Genomic DNA, 19,941 nt, shown 5'->3' with positions numbered 1-19,941 from the left:
ATGTGTTTGCTTCTTGTCCCGTTTTTTACGCCGTTTAAGTCTCTTTCTAAGCCTACTGTAGGATACCATTGATCTCCAGTTACGCCTGCTAGCGAATGCCATCCTGCACCTTCCTAAGCTCCTTATTCCATCTTTGCCACTTTGTTTGCCTTTCTTACCCCCCCCCCCCCCCTCGAATGAACAACCGGTTATCTGCGGAAGCCACTTGTTACCCTTGAGCTCCACGAGAACCCTTTTAAAGTCTGTTTTTTTTTTTTTTTTTTTTTTTTGAGGTGACGCACCCCCAGTGTCGGGTTTCTTTGTCATATTATCAAATGAACACAGCGGTTTATTTTCGGTTATGCAGAAGGGAAAGAAATGACATGGATAATGGCAAATGCGCTCTTCAGGGACGTAGCCAGGGGGGGGAGTTCAACCCCCCCCCTGAAATTTTTTTCGCACCCCCCCCCCCCCACTTACCCACCCTTTGTTCTCGTTGCTTCGCGCTGACATAATTCATGAAACCAGTGATACTATCACAATTTCATTCCTGGGCGCTTCCGTTTGGGTTGGTAATTTACAGCGAACCATGTCTGCATATGGAAAAAACTGTCACGGTGTTTGTCAAGGTTTTGACACTCTGTGAAGTTTTGGGGAGGAATGTGGCGGCCGCATTCTGAAGCAACAAATGCGGAACAAATGAAGCAACAAATGCGGCAGCCGCATTTTAGATGATGGCAAAAACGTTCGAGGCCCGTTTACTTAGATTTAGGTGCACGTTAAAGACCCCAGGTGGTCGAAATCTCCGCTATACATTTCCGCCGCTTCCCTTCAGATGCCGGTTAGGCCGCGCTCGCGCAAGATCTTAGGCTACGTTTACACTTGGTCTCGAAGCTGTAGGAAGCGGCAAAATCTTGCAAAAATCCGCCCGCCTACGCGGCAAAACAGGCAGAAAAACAGGCTGCGAGCGAAATCGGTCTCGGGCCGATTTTTTCGCCATGGCGAAGCGGAAACACGGCAGAAAGTCGTTCTGCTTCACTGGAAGATACACTAGCATGTAAACAACCGGTCGTAAAATTGAACATGGCACCAAAAGTGTAGGCTGTAATGCTGATCGACGCGATCAAGAACCAGCCCTTGCTCTACGACAAGAGTGTCACTAAAACGTACTGTCAGCAATACTCACGATAGTATTCAACGTCGCGCGACCAGAGGTGCGGCAACAAAGCCTTGGCGTGACCCAACTTCTCGCGCTTTTGCAAAGCCAGGCGAACCCACCACCGCCGTTTCTGAGGTGTCCGCGTCTTCTGTTTATTCATTGTCTATTTCTAGAAAACAAGTAGGTAGAAGTACAAAAGCCATTTCTTCTTCCACTTCCATGGCAGACAATAGTTGGGCAGATTCCTCGTTGGCGCTCCATATTTCTCCTCGCACGTGTACGGTATGTTGCAGAAGTCTCGGGGTGCTTTTCTCGTCGCGACGATAGATTGGGAGCGTAGGTCTCACGTAGGACGCGCAGGCTTTGGCGAGCCCCAACACAAGGGCTAGCCCAGGTTTTAGCTGTGGTGTTCCCGTTGCCCCTTTGGTGTCCTGGAGGCGCCGACAATACGAAATGATGAAATGTTATTACAACTTGTAAATAAAAGCTATTAAAGAAATATTATCACGCCTAGGCACCAACCTGTGACTCGGCGCTGCCGCGCCCGTGTGCGGAGAATTACGGATCGCCAACGAGGTATTTACCGAAGGTCGCAGATGACACGCGAAGTTGCGTAAAATGATCACTTTTGATGACGGTACGTGGGTCAAAGAATGAACATACCGCTCGAAATAATGCGATAATGAGCGCCTCCACGCCGACAAACGTATGCAGACTAGATGGATCTGGACGAAAACGGCAGCAGTGGCCGCGGCGGTAGCAAAACAAATGTGAACAACTTGGACAGGCGCGGAAAAATTTTCCGGCCGCTTTGGCCTTTCCGCTCGCTTGCCGCTTCCCAAGTGTGAACGTAGGCTTAGTCTGCGCGAGAAACGTCTCTTGTTTGCGATTGCGCCCCTACGGAAGGCTGGTAATTACTGTCGTGTTGTTGAATCCCAAACCAGCAATTACGGAAGGCTGGTAGTTGCTCTTTTGTTGTGGAATCCCAAACCAGCAATGTACACGAAGGGGTTGATGAAAGCAGTGAAATTCCACCGACTCGCAATAGAATGCACGAAACAGACAGCCGACAAGCATGAATTACTGCTGTGCACAGTACAGCATAAGTAAACTCTTGTTGCAGGCGCTGACAGTTCTCGTCGGAGTTCACGCGTCCTGAGAAATTGATTATGTGCACTATGCACTGAACAATACCTGAGTTCATTTCTGCATCACTAGTACACCAATCAGTCGAGATTCTGTGAGGTACAAGGCCGCTTCCTGTTTGCACCGGCGTAAGTGAAGCAGAAATGAGTTGCACGCACTACTTAAAATGCGTACACATGCCATATCTATGCTGTGCGGTGAAATATTCTGTACAATTCTGAATCTGTTGACGTAAAGGCAAATGACGGCTGCACGCTCGCACACAGCGGAAGACACAGCAGCCCATGCACTTGCCGCAGGAAATGCAACCCTCTCGTATGAGGGAGCAGGGCGACGAAAGCTCCGAGAAAAAAAAAAGCATTACACATTTTTGCGCGTACTTAAGTTTTCTAGCGCAAAGACGCAGCGAACAAGCTATTGCTATGGGAGTAGGTATAGCCTGGTCACACGTGCATTTTCACGCGTATAGCCATCCTTGACTTGTGAAACGCACTTCGCCCCGACGAGGACGACGCCATCTACGCTTAACGGAAATTAACAATTAATGATGTCATCTCCGATCGCACAGGTCGTCTCAATGATGCGTTTTCGAAGACTGGTCCATTCAGTGGCGCGATGAGAGACCGTTGCTCCAAATGCCCACTGTACCTGTCGTACTTGCTGTATTTACTGAGCTTACTTTACTTTTTACTTAATTTCTTGGCAAGCACACGCGAGGGGGGGGGGGGGGGGCGGTCCCATGTCTTTGATATACATGTATAGAGTCTGCTTAAACTACCGATATTTATTATCGATCACATGACCTAGAGGAAAGCAGAAGTTTGCCCCCCCTCCCCGGTCGGGCCGGTAAACCCCGCCCCGGTAACCCCCCCCCCCCCCCCCCCGAAAAAAATTGCTGGCTACGCCCCTGACGCTCTTAGTATGGTCCTCCTGACATTCCTCTCTTCATTTTGTATCTTCTACCTAGTTTTGTTCTGATGCGCATGCTTCCACGATAGCGCCGCCATGCCAGGGTAAAAAAGAAAACTTCTCTAAACCCAGAGAACTAAGAAATTATGCTTGTAGAAATATACAACAGATTGCAGAACTACCTCGGAGCCCGTCAACTTTGTGTTACTGCACACATCTGACTGGGGAGAGTGGAGAATATATAGGTGCATCAGTGACATGGCGGGACTGGAACGCGGAAATGTACTGGTGCATCAGCAACACTGAAAGGTGTCAGTGCCTGTTTCCTCTGCTCTCTGCCAGTCCTGCAGTCAAGACTCAAACATACTGCTTTTTTGCTCTCTCCAAACATTGCGGAATTATTTTCTCTTACATCGCTCGTTACATGACCCCTAGCTTCCTTTTTTTTTTCCCCCTTCAAGTTTTGCTTAACAGAATTTTGGTTAACACTGGAAAGACACCCACCATGGTAGGTCAGTGGCATTCTGCTTATAAGCATGAGGTCGCAGGTTGAATTTGAGGTGGCGTTCTGATGGGCATGGAATGCAAAAGACTTTTGTACCAAGAACTGTTTGGGTGTGCTAAAAGACCCCAGGTTGTCAAAATTATTCAGGAGGCCTACATTATGGCATCTGTCATAGACCCTGTCTTGATTTAAGATGTAAAACTCGTCAGTTCAATCAATACTGGCAGAGTAAATTAATGCTGCACTTATTTTTTGAATATGTCAGTAATGAGTTGTTCATTATTTGAGAAGCCCTGCCAGATGTCTTCTAACCCATTTTTATCTATCTGGAGACTTCCTTCTCGTGATCAGGGACCCGCATGGTTAGTTTGTTTAGATAAGTCTTCCCTGCTTCAAGCAGCTGACTTAGTCACAAACTCTTATTTTATTGTCAGTCTTTTGAACATCATTTTGTCATTTTCTGTGTCAATCCTTAAACCTAACTTTAAGCTTATCAAAGGTATATGTTGATCAATGTCTTTGAGCAGAATGCCTTTACAAGTGTCAGGCACTCTGTAAGTTGTGCACAGCAACACTGCCTTGACTGAAACACCACTTGATCTGATTTCCATGAACGGTGCAGTCCAATGTCTCTTGTTCACAAGCCTTCTCTCTTGAAGGGAGCTGGCAGGTGCCATCTAACATGTTGCATGTAGGCACCACTGTGAGGTTGAAACAAGTTTAAAGTGTGTGTTGGGAGCTTATGAGACATTCGTGCAAATTTTAGTTATGGAGTGTCTCGAATAATATTGTGAAGAGATTCATGATACGAAAAAATAAGTGTGTCAAATATTCATCTCCACCAGAAATGGTCAGCTGTGGTGGCAACATACCCAGATGCAGAACAAGATGGTGCATTTGAATTTTGATAAGCTTGCTCTTAGTACTAAAATGTTATCCATCCCGAGTATTATGTGGTAAGCTAGCAGCTGACCTTACAAATTATTCCACATTGATTGATCCGCTTCTTTTCAAACAGTTTATTGAAATAATTTGAAAACCTTCTGTAAGAAATCATACGCTTATTTGAAAAATACAGTATATTCCAGGTAGAAATTTTTAAAATGTGCCAGTTTGGCGTATAATTATTATCAAGCTACAGCATTTTTTCCGTGTTCAGTTCCCTTTCTGCATAACATTGTGGTACAAGAATTTTCAAAATTTTGTGCTCTGTGGAATGCACGGTAGCCCATAGGTTATGGCACCCACATTTATCTAAAGGTGTAGAGCACAAAAAGGCACCCAGAAGAAGTTATAGTGGCATAACAGAATGTTTTATTTTACCTCATTTGGACTCGGCTCCCTTGCATAGCTGTGGTTAACCAACTAATCCAACAGCATATTCAACCATGTCCCTCTGAGCCTACATGGAACATCTGCACACACTCAGTCCAGTATGTCGGGATTAAAATGTCAGTGTGCGGCAGGTTACAGATGACTTTACGTTGTGTATTGCGCAGTATTTGTGAAACATTCATGGATGAAATTTTGTTTTGTTGCCTCTACATGCTTTCTTATTACAGCATGGTCATTTTATGTTAAAACTTGTGTACGCACTCGCAGCACAAATAATTTTGTTTGGGGACAAGAATAGAAAGAACATCCAGAAAGAGCCTTAGGATTTGCATGGTCATGTGATGATTTGTTTGCTGGTAATGGAAACTACCACCGCTGACTGGTACAGTGGCAGTTTGCAACTTGTAGGGAAATGTACGGATGCCTTTGTGGCCTCCCGAGGCTCTGCACAGATGAGCTAACGCATGTCGTCAGGTCATTTGCCTGATTGGCACATTTGCAGTGTTGAGATGCGAGCTCTGTTGCTCGGCATTTTTGTGGCCTGAAAATGAGGTGAGAGCGCCAGTTGGCTGAGGCAGGATCCCTCTGCTTCCGGCAGGTGGCGGACACCACGGACACGGAAGGGCTGGCCTCCGATCAGGAAGAGGAGCTAATCTGCTTGCTCTCACTCGAGAGGGACTAGCTGAATAGTGCAGAGGAATAAACAACTTGGTTCGCTTGGACAGCTGGGTGTTTTCTTATCTCACTGGTGGTGGGAAAAATAACCCAAAGATTGGGCACTGCTCCAACTAGCATGCAGGCCCTTGGGTCATATGCGCGGCACCAGCCACGGCTGTCGAACCATTGGAGCAGCACTGACACAAAAGGTCACCCTTGAAGTTTTGCCGCTTGCTGTGTATGCATGGCACGACAATATTCCGGCAGAGGGCCTCCTTTCTCCCAGTCATCCACTAACTGGGCTTTTGTATTTTTAGTTGCTTTCTAACTCGCACCGTGTGCTGTGGTTGTTGACCCTGTGCGAGCTCATGTTAGCCTGCATTCCTCACTATGTACAGCCCCTAAGAGGCGGAAGTGGGCTCTCGAATTGGCTGTCTTGTTTTTCTGTGCCCTCTGTAAGATCCCTGTACAGCTTGTGCCCTTTCTTTGCACCATACGAGAGAATCCATCAGTTGGCGTAGAGCAAAGTGTGTTTAGTCTAGTTGTTCTTCTCCCACTATGGTTGTGTGCTTAGTCGTGTGGACTCTGGAATGCCGATGGCCATGTGCTTTTGACGCGACAGCGTTAAGGGCCCCGTGTCGCAGAAAATCCGGCGTCGGTGTCGGCGTCGTCCGTGGCGGAAAAAGTCATCAGCAACCACCCCGACCGCGCAGGCCCTTCGTTGTGGTGCAGGCTTCTAGTGAACAAAAATTGCATTTCTCACAGTGAAATCGGTCAGAAAAATGGTAAAGTACAACTTAAGCACAACCTACAGACTGGCATCGAACTGTACGAGAAAACGTCATTCTGTTACGAGAAAATTCAAACATAGAACCTCTTTTGCCAGCATTCCTGCCATAAAAACACCAGCTCACTCGGGTAGCCTATTTGCGAAAATCTTATCCAGATGGCGCTGGCATCTTGAGCAGGTCAAAAATTCGTATTGGACACGTGCGCGCGTTGGGGCAATAGCAAGCAATTCATTAAATAATAAAAAAAGGTCCTAGGGCCTTCACATTTTAATATAAGACGACTTATATTGCCCCTGGAGAAATGTCTTCCCAGCAATGCATTTCTTTTTAAAAGTGAAGTCGACTTTAAGGGGATCGGTGTAAGCTTCGTCTTTGTAAGCTGGCTTTCCCTCGTTCTGTGTTGCAGTGAATGAAGTCTGCTTGCTGGGTGCGAACGGGGCCCGATTACGCTATTGCGTTCTACTCTTAAAGGCGAAGCTTAAGCGTCCTCCAATTTTTGTTGCCTTCTGGATTTTCGGAGGTCCTTGGAAAATGTGATATTGCGAGAAAGCATCTGGCATTGTACATAATTGACTGCTGGACGCTTATTGATGTGTGCAGCATTTGAGTGAACAGCACCCTCTCAAAAGCACTCTGGTTTTTCCTCTACAAGTCTGCACTTTGCTGCTCTGTGCCTAGTTAATGGCACAGATAGACAAAAAACGAAACATAAAGTTACACTAAAATGTTCATTGTTGTGACACCTAGCAGAGGCAGTATTTTGTGAGCTTGCACACAACACTGTTATTCTACCTACAAAAAGTCGTTCATTTTTAAGTTTCTTTTATTTCTCTTGGAAGCAACTAGTAGTTGGAATTGAATACGTCATTTTTTCCTTTTTAAAGAAACCAAATGTTCATTTTTTGTTTTCGTTTGATAAATGAAGGAATTGTGCTTTTTTGCAATTGCACAGGCAGCCATTTGATTTTTCTTTGTTATAATTGGCTATTCACAATAAAAGTTCAACACCATAGTTACTGTTTTTCTTTTTTTCTTTTATAGCATCGTGCAGCAGATCTGTTTACGATGTGTCTGTGTGAGTGTGGTCATTGTTCACTAGTGAAGCTTCTGCCTGTTGGGTGACTCACCTGGTCATGGTATTGTCAGGGTGCTCATGTTTGGTGCATGTGGCACCAGGTCGGTGCTAGCATGTGTTGAAGTGCGTAGTGTCCCCACTTTGTCCCCTTGCTTTGTGCCCAGGTGATGGTGACCAACGTAACATCGTTGCTGAAGACCGTACGCGCTGTGGAGGATGAGCATGCTCGTGGCACGCGTGCCCTTGAGTCTACCGTGGAGGCCATTTCGCAAGAAGTTCGGGTGAGCCGCTGAAGGCACGCCGTGATGCCAGCCCTCCACCTTATTCACGATTTCTTTTGGGGGGCAGCAATTGCTGTTGTGACTGATGCTCCAGCTCGCCACATGGCCCCGCACAAGTGGAATAGTCCACATGTTGTTCTCTTCCGGCACGAACAGTTGGCTAGCAAAAGTCCCGAGACATAACCCAACATTTTCCTGGCATTGCTTGGCTTAAAAGTTATTTTGCCAGAAGAGCTAACCTATTCTAGCACATTCTCTTTCTCGTGCAGGGTCTCCAAAACAGCATATAAGAAAAATTATGCAGGTCACACAATCAATGTTATGTAGAGCATTTTGCAGGTAGCGGGCTATCCAGCATAGTTTGTGGTTCTGCAAAGCATGGCCAAATGGACACATATGTTTGTGTAAGCAATATGGTGATGGTGTGAGCACTCTATTTATTTATTTATTTATTTATTTATTTATTTATTTATTTAGATAATAATGCATTCGCATTCTTTGGACACTTAACTGACTTTTCAGGGGCTATCTATCTATGTTTGTATGTTTGATTTCACGGAGTAGTGACGGTGAAGAAAGCAGTCTTAAAACTGTGTATGACAAAACTGATTCTTTAGTAGGCGAACCTGTTCCCACAAAAGCAAGTTACACTCAAAAGCACCACAATAGTGGCAAACACAGTCGGCGATCGGCAAAATCTGATCGGCGCGTTGGCTTTTATACGTGAGTAATCGAAGGTTCTAGAGTAATCTTGGTGCCGGCGTGTGTTCCAGAAAGTACTACACAATTCGCGTCGCACAAACATGCAATCAGATTACACAAGTTTCAGTGATAATGGACTGCGGATAGAACCATCAATAACATTCGAGAAACTTCCAATACATGCAGGCGTGTCATGCGCTGAGCGATAACACTTGTTAGACGGTGAAACGCGGTCACCCGAGAAAGATACACAAGTACACGTGTCAGTATGTATGTTTGTATCCGTTTTTCCGCCTACCTCGGTCATTGGGTAGTCCGTGGTCGAATGGTTAGCACATTGGGATGCTGTGCTGAGGTAACAGGGTTCAAAACGAACCATCAGACCAAATTGGGTCACTGAGTATGTGCCAATGTGTACATACGTGAGTCACTGTAGATGCGGGACTGGGTAGGCACCGCTGTTCGAATAAACTCTCCGACGATTGGGTATGTGCCACTGCGTCTGTGCTTGTCTCCAGTGAATCTCTTTGATGCCAACTTGGGTATGTGCTAGTAGTTGTGTGTGCCGCTCTTCAAAGAACGCATTTGACGCCAAGTCGGGTAACTAGGTATGTGCCACTGGGAAAAGCTCCCTTGCGTTTCTCCTATGTTGAGCGGAATCGAACTCGTGTCACAAGGGTTCTACGAGGACAGCAACCCGACCCATTAGCAGGCTGCGTCAGAAATACGCTGGGTACATGCCGCTTTTCATTGAATGTCTTTTATGCCAAAGCTTTAGCAAACTGCGCCGTGAATGCAATGGGTATGTGCCGCTTCTCATAGAACATCTCGCGAACTTGGGTCGCTGAGTATGTGCCGAACTGGGTGTGCGGCAAGTGAAGGGACAGGTCTCGGCGTTCGCACACAGCGGCACGCCACGCTTCTTGTCTTAGAGGCCACACGCAGACTTCTCGGCAGCACCACTAGATGGCATAGAGTGTACAGAAAGAAGCGCGACAGAGGGGCACGAGGGCCGCTTAACGCGTTTCTCAGCATTCGCACGCACCTGCGTGCCATGCATTTCTGTAGCCAAGCACAGCTTCACGGCGGCAGCGCTTCATGGCGCAGAGTGTTCTTAGGTAAGCATGAAAGAGGAGTCCCGCTGCAATACACGCCTCATATAACTCATTTGGATGGTGGCAGTATGTTGTGTTGCTATATTGATTCAGTGCTAACGCATTACCGTCGACAGTCATCGTAGATAAGTTCTGCCGCAAATTTTTATTCATTTATTTATTTATTCATTCATTCATTTATTTATCGTGTCTCACAGGCCTCTAGGTTGGGCATTCAGTAAAGGGGTTACAAAATGAAATAATAGCGCAAGGAATTGAATTAACAGAATAAGTAACGTAAACAAGAAACATCAGCATAAAGTTTTAAGCGAAGCTTTATAGGCTCACAAGTATCGGCGGTGGTGGTGGTGGTGGTGTCACGCTGAAAAGCAGGCCGATCCTGGCGATAGTGCAGAAACAGTCCAAGCTCATTGGCACATACCAGGGACGAAAAAGAAAGAGAGAGAGAGGCAGAAAGAGAGAAAGAAAATCACCATGAAGGTCAGAGAAAGAACGAAAGCGAGAAGAGAGAGAGAAAGAGAAAAAAAGAGAGGGGACAAAGAAAGAAATAAAGAGAGAGAAAGAGAAAGAAAATCACCACGAAGGTCAGAGAGAAAGAGACAGAGAAAGGAAGAAAGAAAGAGAGAGAGAAAGAAAGAAAATCACCACGAAGGTCTGATACACACACACGACAAGCTTCGCTTACCCCCATTTTCTCGACAAGGGAAGGTGATTTTTTAAATAAATGCTACTAGATATTTGGCAAAAAATATTTGGAGAATTGAACAAAACAGCAGCATCAATCCAGAAAGAAATTGTAGACATCCATATAAGGAACAATATTTAGAAGGAAAATGCTTATGCAAGCTGTCTCTAAATATATGGCAATCATATATAGAAACGACGTGCTTTGGAAGATCCTTCTAATGTCAAATAACATGAGGCAATGTAGTTGAATTAAATGCTTGCGTGTATCTGCAGATCTTCTCATTATTGCTGAAGTCCACTGATAATTGTACTCGAGCGAAGAAATTTTACAACCTGTTCTCTTACAACCTTGGTCACACTCGGAGGTAGCACTATATGAGGCCAACTGGCACACTGTCACTGTTATATGCAGCTCGTTGCTATGTGATATGACACATGCAAAGTTCAGTGGTAAGGTTGACAATTATTACGCATTCCATTCCACCATCTGTGATGTGTGCACACTTGCGCTCGCTTTTTTAAGGAAACTGTTTCTGTGCAATGTGAGACATGTGCGAAGTGCCTGGAAGTGCTACTTGGCATTGGCATGAGAAGTGTGCATGCGCTAGTGGTCTAATAGTTAGAGCATCGGGGCTTGTGTGCTGAAGAGTCATGGTTCAATCCTGCCATGAGACACATAATTTATTTTATTGCTGTGTTGTAAGACACAGCAATGTTTTGGCATGTCAACACACTAGCTATGTTTGAAAGGTTCAGTAATAGCCAAGATAATAGTAAATGGAATGCTGCTGGACAGTGCTATGAGAAGACAAGCATTGCTCCTCTGACAGGATGTTCTCGGACCACCTCAACCATTATCCGCAGCTCTTTCGTTTGTTCCCGCTTGTCATAACCAAGTGTCTGTGTCAGAAACACGGCCTGTCTGCTGTCCTTTTTGTTTTCTTTGTTCTGTGGTGTGGCATGTTTTTGCTGAAGCTCCTTTGGCAATGAATGCAGAGGCATTTAGCTGCAGTGAGTGCATGTGGGCTGGAAAGTCTATAACAGGCGACAGCATGTGTTTGAGCTTCTTAAAAGCACAAGTCACAAGGGTTCCTCAAGCACAGCAACTCAACGCATTAGCAGGCTGTGCCCCAAATGTGCTGGGTACATGCCGCTTTTCAATGAACGCCTTTCACACTGACGCTTTCGCAAGCTGCGACACGAATGTACTGGGTGCGTGTGCCGCTCTTCAACGAACGTCTCGCCAACTTGCACTTCTGAGTATGTGCCGCCGAGTGGGTAGCAAGTGAGGGAACAAGTCTCGGCGTTAGCGGGCACCGGTGTGCACGCACTGGCGCGACATACATTTCGGAGACCTCGCACGTGCTTTGCAGCGGTGGTTCTAGATGGCGCCGAGTGTTCTTAGGGAAGCGCGAAAGAGCAGCCACACTGCAGTACACACACGCCTCGTACATAACTCGTTTTGATGGTGGCAATATGTTGTGTGGCTATATTGATTCAATGCTAACACATTAACGTCGACAGTCGTCGTGAAGTGGGTTCTGCCGCAAGTTTTTGTCATTGTAGAGTGGCACATTCCCAGCGGCACATACTTAGTTACTCAAGTTGCTGTCATTGAAGAGCGGCACGCACCTACTGGCGCATATCCAGTGACCCAATTCGGTATCTAAGATGTTCATTGGAGACCAGCACAGACCGAGTGGCACATGCCCAGCGCTCCAAGTCGGCTTCAAAGAGTTTCATTGAACGGCATTACCTACACAGTCCCGCATCTACAGTGACCATTGTCGGTGTGAAAGAGGTTCGTTGAAGAGAGGCACGTATGTACATATTGAGTGACCCAAGTTGGTGTTATGTTTGGTTTCGAACCCCGTTCCCTCAGCAAAGCGGCTCAATGCGCTACCCATTTCACCACGGACTTCTCAGTGCCCCAGGGAGGTGGGAAAATGGTTAGATAGAAACATAGATACAAACATAGCCCCCGGAAACTGTGTCAAGTACCCAAAGAATACTAGCATCGATACATTCTGCAAGTAGTCACAGTTTGTGTTCTGTTTGTGTATAACAATATTGTTTATTGGTGTATATTGTTTGTTGGCTCGCAGTCCTGTCTGCCCCAGAGGTGTAAATGCCGTGAGGCCTCTTGTGCAGGCATTTGACTCGAGTGAGCCGCCCCTGCGGCAGGCCAGCCCCGAGGACCTGGTGCGTGCCACGCAGCCTGTGACGCTGGCCACTGCCAAGGCTGTGGCAGCTGGCAACAGTGGACAGCAGGGAGACGTCATTGTGGCCGCCAACATGGGCCGAAAGGCCATCTTTGATCTCCTGTCAGTCACCAAGGTGCGCAAGCCACACTCGCTCTAAATGCTCTCGGTGATGTGACCATGGCTGATGCTTGTGATGATATGAATTGTGAAATTCGTATCATCCAAAATGTGCATTGTATACGATGCACTTTTGGATTGATTGCCAGTGCATTCTTGCTTGGATTAACAAAAGCTGCGCGCAGTTCAAAGCGTTAAAACTCTTGGGCCATCTTCCAGTTCGTTATGGATGGTTTCTTCTCGTATAGAAGCATGAATTTAGCATGACCCCAAGCACCAATGTGGTGAAGAGACCACCTTTTTTTTCTTTCTTTCTTTTATTTTTGTCTTTTGGCTCCAACGTTGGTCAGCCCCTTTGCTGTTGTTGAGGAATTTATCACTTGACTTTGGCGTTGCTCTTTGGTGCCTTCACTGTGTGACACGGCCACGTATTGGCAAATCATATCCCATACAAGCACAGCTTGAGCAGGTGATCACAGCAGTCAGAAGTCATACACCATAACAATGCCCATAGGGACCATATTTTTGCAGTGTGTGATGCAATTACAATATGGCCAACTCACCTTCGTAACCAGGCACATCAGAATTGTACGTAGTCTCACTGTCCGCCTTTTTGGCACAGAAGAAATGTGTCTTGCTGAAAGACACTGGTTTGACTCTGCATTTTTTTGTGTATTTATATGTTTTATTTATCCAAATCCTCTCTCCCATACTTAACCCCACAAAGCCCAACATATCATTTGTGATACACTGAATTTGATGCACAGAAAAACTAATGTAGAGTGCATACTAGCCTTTTTGATATACCAGAGGGAGTTTTCAGTGAATTAATTACAGATTAATTAATTACCGCACTAAGTAATTTTTTCCTTAATTATCATTTCACAGTTTTTTCCATGCAGATATACTCTTCGTGGCCAGAAATAAATGTGAGGAAGTTGACTAAAACAATTGCTTTTCTCATTAAACAGCTTTTTTTCCTCCAGCCCTTGCATGTGTTCTTATGTACAGTCAATCTTTGCTAATACGTAGTCGGCCGACAACGACGTTTAGGTACGCACTAATCGATGTACGAATTAACCGCCAATGCCAGTTTAGCGGCTACTTACCGGCCGGAAAAGAACTATGTCACAATGCTCTCAAACACAAGCACTCAACAGGCTTTATTTGTGGGTAGGCAACAAAAAATCAGTAATCTTCACTTGCTGCCGCAGTGGCCTTGCTGCGACAATGGCATCTTCGAACTCGATAATGCCGCGAGCCAGTTTTTCCATGAGACCCCGCTTACTAACTAAATTAATAAGCACGGTGTAACGCGCGCACAGGTAAACATGAACGCGTCTCGCTCGATGACCATGGAAATTCGCTCTCAAAACGCTGGAGTGAGGAGGCGCGGCAGCAACAGCGAGTATGCCATCTCTCGCTTCAGCGGGAACTAGACGTCGAAAGCACAGCGCATACGAAGCTACCAGCACTAGTTGCACTTTGTCTGCAAATTGCTTTGAAGATGAGGTCCTCGCGGGATGAGGTCCTCGCGGGATGAGGTCCTCGCGGGATGAGGTCCGCGCGCACTTTTTCCACATCGCAGATCGCTTTCAAGATACGGCGGCCGCCACCAAAGTAAACTCCTCCCTTTCTAGCCTCCCCCGCCGTGCCTCGCACTCAACAGAAGTGCACCGCTTCTGCCCCGCCTTTCTCCCTCGCGCGTGCGAGATTGAGTCGGCTGACCCGCGCAAGCTTTCACTCGCACACACAGTGTACAGCGCGCAGCGACGATGTTGCCTTGTTTGGACTTTATACGGAACCTCAAAGTGACGTCCACGGTGGCGGCAGAAATGCGCTTCACAATAAAATGTGCTTCAGCGCGGTTACTACTTGAATTGGATTCGACGGTGACAGCGAATTCGCACCCCCTACCGACAGCTTCTCCGTGTTACCGGGAGCTAATCTTGAAGGCCATGCTTTTGTGCGTGGCAATCGGCAACAGCTGTGTGAGCAGGAAATATGTCATGGTGGCCATGTTTAAGGTTCACTATTGCTGGCGACTGTCGTCCGGGTGTCGCAACTCGAGAATCGAATGTCTGTGCACATGAGATTTTTTCGATTTTGTGTCTGTGCGTGTAGAACAAGAAAGAAAAAATAGTATGCACTAACCATTTGGTGGGCAATGAGCGACTACGGCTTAAGCGGTCAGCCAATACATGGGGTTCAATGGGGGCTGGGTGGGAGAATCTTCGTGACTACGTTTAAACTGCAATAATACATTATGCAGTTTTTTTTTATTAACCTGTGCATTTTCTGTACATACCAATGTACAGTATTCATTATGTTTGTACCATCCTGCTAAAATCACCGCATGGTGATTAAAGTATTTATAAAATAAATAAATTAAAAATACGTGTTAATGACGTTTGACTGTAGTTAATCCCCAAAGCCACTCCTCTTTGCCTTCTGGTGATTATGTGGTACCATTAGGTTAGGTCCTGTGGTGATCTCTAGACTAATATAATTGCAGTTGTCTTCATCAGAGCAGGCAGCACTTGTACACAATATGGTTTCTAAATGTGCCAGTCTCCATTTAGCAGACACTGAACCACAGGAGCCTTCATGTTGCTGTGCCAACAGCAATCAGCACAGTAGTGACAACCAGCTATGTATGACAGCCAAAACGCTGCATGCCATGCAAGTTTGAGAAGAGCACTGACCGCAAATATTATGTGTTACTGATTTATGTGCTAGTTGACCATGCACCACAATTTCATAACATCTCGCTCAAATTTTGGGACATTACCCACTTGCGTGATGTGATAAATACTGCAGCCACGGACAAAGATAGCTGATGAATGATACAACGTGAATATGTTGTATCATTAATAATCTTGGTTTCATTGTCAGAGCACTATCTCGGCTTTCCCAGGGCACTTTCGCTACTGGTCCCAATAGTAAAAAGGTCTTGGGTCAGCTTGACATCATATTGCAACTTTAACTTTGGGCAAATTACACAGTCACAAAATAGGTTGACAGAGGCCCTTAATTAAAGTATAGTGTGCTAGGATAGTTTTTTAATGCTTGGTGAGAGAGCAGTACCTTGGCTTTCGCAGAGATACAATTTCGCCACAGCAGTAGCAGTAGTCGCCCGCCTTTTACTAAACACACACTCAGCAGATCACATAAAAAGCAAAAATTGCCAAACACGATTCCTGCAGCATGGGGTTAAACTGTGGCCTAAATGCACAATCTGTGGTCACAGACGGCGCACATCAGACCGTGCATTTTGCAAACGCAAAGCATCTGGCTGTAAGTGCCATGTGGCTGTTGTTCGACACAACCTGAGTAAACAGCTGGTGGCAGGTTCATGACATGTGAAGCAAACAACGCTCTGGATTATAAACTCCTGGAGCATTCAGTGTGTTTTGTCATGGTATTCAATTGTCCTTAAACGAGAAGTGAAACCGAGTGTGTCGATTTTTATTAGGCACAACCACACAAAGCCAACAGATAATGAAGTCATGGAAAGCCTAGGGGAAATTACCTGCCGTGTTAATTGGTGTCCAGAAATTATAAGGATAAGAGAAATGAAAGTGGAAGAGAAGACAATTTGCCACCATTGGTATCCAAATCCATATCTCATTACACGTGCGATTTGTGCATATGAACTTGAATTTAGTCCTTACTTCTGGGTGAATGTCCCAGCTTTCAATTTTTTTTCTAGTTCTGTTGTAGGCCCTAAACCGTTCACAGTACATCTATCTGTATTGGTGGCAGTGGCAGTCAGGCAACTATACTACACATTTCTTATTGTAAATTGCGATGTGGTAGGATTAAACATGGTTGTGCAAATTTCGTGGCACGTACAGACTGGCATCTCCTAGCACTGACAGGGTCGGTGGGCGTACGTGGCAGGGAGTTGAGGGGGGGAGGCACATCGACACGGTCGTCATGCCATCGACACGGCATCAAACTATATCTTTGGTCATGAACAAAATAAATGTTTTTTTCTCACTGAATGTTTTTTGTTTCGATTGCCCAATAATTCAGACAATTTTACAGCCACTTCCCTGTAAGAAAAATCTGTCGGCAACTGTACTTATTAGCATAAATAATCAAATTTAATTATAACAAAATTTCTCTATAACGAAGTAAAGTAGCAATTTTATCGGCTTTGTTGTATTGACGTTTAACTGTAGCACATTATAGATGATGTGAAAAGTCCTAGTAGTAATTCAACATTGCATTAAAAATGTGTATATTAGTGCAGATATGCATTCTGTGCATGCAGTGGTAGTCGTAGGAACTTTTTTAGGAGATGCATTTTATTTCTTTAAATAGGATCATTTGTTGGGCAGAAAAATGCAGAATTGTTAGATTTTCTCTGAATACAAGCATCTCTCAATACTTTCGTCACCATAGGCATGGAAACAAGTCAATATTAAAATGAAGCATGGATGGCACAGAGCTCCATGTTGTTGAGCGCATGCTTGACATTTATGTAAAGAGAGTGAAAAATAATTTGGACCCATGGCACCATCTTGAGTTGCAGTGTTGACAAGCATCTTTCTAGAGTGCTCAGCGCAAAATGTGGCAGCATCTGTGTTTGCATGCAGTCTGCATCCTGCCTAGCCGAGACCCAAGAGCTCAAGTCCCGAGTGCTCACCTCGGGCCGGGAGTGTGCCATACGCTACCGGGAGCTGCTCCAACTCGTGCTCGAGGTAAGGTGGCTGTGGCAGTCACTTCTGCAATTATTTTTTTTATTTGTTTGTTTATACATACTGCTAATCCTTTGCAAATTTTAGCAGGAGGGGCATACACAAACAAGAATGTGTTATGGTAATAAAAGTAACATAGTGGTGAAAACACAATTAACAAAAACAATAAGGATTCAGGAATCGGAAAACACAATTTGTTAGAGCGACCACTCCTAATACACCAAAAGACTATACAGGACGTGTCATTGTGTAGGTACTTCATAATTTACAGATGTTATCCTGGATGCCCGCGGTAAAATCATGCAACGGTGTCCTTTCGGAACATGACAGGCCCAGTCTATTCCACTCTCTTGTAGTTTGTGAGAAAAATGAATACCTAAAACAGTCACTTGGGACAAGCATTCTTTGATTGTTCGTGCCTTGTTGGTCTCGTGTTTGAAATTGAGGCACTGTATAATTATGATAAATGATCATTGTTTAGGGGACGTTTGCATACTATGAGTGCCGAAACTTGCAAGGATGAATGAAAGCAAACCGAACCAAGTGCTGCACCCAGACTAGTTGTCAATTGTGTTTACTACTGCTGGTGCTGTCCTCCTTATGAGATTCCACCCCATCAGTACAGATCACACAAAACATGCTTATGATGCCTGCCCTCCTAAGTAATTGAGGAAGTGGAGGCAAATCAAATGGCCTTTTAGTGAGCGTTGCAGACTCCAGTGTGCCACTAGAAATTGGATCAAAACATTCTATTTTTTCATAGTTGATTTTGTTTCTGTACAGTTAATGTCATTTTGGCTTATTCTTTAGTTTGTACAAGTAGTGCGCCAATACATTATGATGTTCTTGAGGTGACGGAACAAAAGTTACTTAAGAAAAGCTTTAATTGTGGTTTTTAAATGAGTGACCAATTACGATGCATTCTCTCTCAACCTGGTTTCTTGTAGGTTGTCCATAAGCCTACTGTGGAGGGTAAACAGGCACTGGTGTCGACATCACGCAACATTGCTGCAGCCGTCACAGACATAGTTGCAGCTGCTGAAGCCCTTAAAGGTACTCTTTTTTTTTCCAGCAACACCCTTGCTTGCGACCTTTTGACGTTTCAAACACACCATGGAACACTTCAGCAAAGAAACTGCACATGGTTTGAAAAGTTCAACACCTGGCTTGCCACCATGGTGCCAGAGAACGTGAAGTACAAATAGGTTGACATCCAGAGCACTAACCACTGAATAACATATTTACTCGCTAATGAAAGCACTTTTTTCCCCGAAAAATATGCGCAAAGTTGGGGGGTGCATTTATTATGCGGGGTAAAATTTGGAGCAATTTTTTTTTCCACAGCCACCTCTAAAACGTCACAGTTTCACCTGAAAGGCGAACCATCAATTGCCATAGTAAATGTGTAGACAGCTGTACGAAGTAAGGGTAGTAGTTTTATCAGCCGTATAAACTTGCAAATATTCACTAACTATGTAAATTAACAAGCACGGTGTCAGCGATTTTTTTTCCACAGGCACCTCTAAAAAGTCACAGTTTCACCTGAAAGGCGAACCGTCGATTGCCATAGTAAATGTGTAGACAGCTGTACTAAGTAAGGATAGTAGTTTTATCGGCCGTATAAACTTGCAAGTATTCACTAACTATGTAAATTAACAAGCATGGAGGCAGCGCCCACAGGCAAACATGAACACATCACACTCGATGACCGCGTACACTCACTGTCAGAATGCTGGCGTGGGGAAGCGCGACAGCAACAGCGAGCGAAATGACCTTCGTGCTGTGTATCGCTTCAACCCAATATGAGCGGCGAGAACGGAACACGCGCAGAAGTACAAGCCGCCGTTGCAGCTAGAATCAGCCCCCGACGCAGATCGCTTTCAAGATAGGGCGCGTGCGACTGCGCAATGCGCAGTGGGGGAAACGCAGTTGCACAACTGCGCAACTGCGTTTCCAATCCAATCTGGTTGGAAGTTCATCGCGCAATACATTGTTACGAAAGTAGTAGGGAAAACCCTATACATGCGCTATTTCGTTAACCGCGGAGCCGCTGCTTAGGCTGACGGGATTGTTGGGTGCCCTAGTTGCCCTAGTCTTATTAAGCTAGTGAGTGAATGCCACGTTCCGCAACTAGCAACACTCGACTATCCATCGTTCTCCTCGGCGTCAGCCACTCTGGCATTGCGTAGGCCTACGGTCAGTCATGGCTTTAAAATCAAGGAGCACTAGCACAAAAAGTATCTTCAAGTACTTTTAATGTAGTGCTCAGCCAAAGTGACGCTGGGTATTTTGTTAATAACACAGAGCATTTCAGAGTGCGAGCGGCAATTTAACATCGGTAAAAATACGAGGACGCAGTGCCGCTCGTCCATGTGTCGCTCGTTCAGGACGCTGGGAAACGTCACACTCGCAAAATGTGAAAGAAATAGAATTTCCTACAATCAAACATTATCTGAAGAATTCTTGAACATCAATCATGGTTGGTTAGTGGCTTTGGCATTGCGCTGCTAAGCACGAGTTCGCGGGATCGAATCTCGGCCGCGGCGGCCGCATTTGTTGGGGGCAAAATTAAA

General features: G+C 45.4%; 1 protein-coding gene across 5 annotated transcripts in view; it reads left to right on the top strand.

Annotated features, from left to right (window-relative positions):
* The window catches only part of LOC119455349 (talin-2), a 324,493-nt gene that overhangs the window by 285,382 nt on the left and 19,170 nt on the right, over nt 1-19,941 (top strand). For 4 of the 5 annotated variants that reach the window (XM_049668712.1, XM_049668713.1, XM_037716732.2 and 1 more), the window contains exons 46-49: nt 7,721-7,837; nt 12,493-12,678; nt 17,267-17,371; nt 18,316-18,421. In XM_049668712.1, the coding sequence (XP_049524669.1) occupies nt 7,721-7,837; nt 12,493-12,678; nt 17,267-17,371; nt 18,316-18,421 (514 nt within the window). Of the gene's footprint in view, nt 1-5,631; nt 5,758-7,720; nt 7,838-12,492; nt 12,679-17,266; nt 17,372-18,315; nt 18,422-19,941 lie in introns of those variants that run through there. The other variant, XM_037716734.2, reaches the window with a different exon arrangement.

Source organism: Dermacentor silvarum, chromosome 6 (genome assembly GCF_013339745.2).
Source record: "Dermacentor silvarum isolate Dsil-2018 chromosome 6, BIME_Dsil_1.4, whole genome shotgun sequence".
In the NCBI taxonomy this organism is placed as follows: Eukaryota; Metazoa; Arthropoda; class Arachnida; order Ixodida; family Ixodidae; genus Dermacentor; species Dermacentor silvarum.
This window is presented reverse-complemented; position numbering and strand designations above follow the sequence as displayed.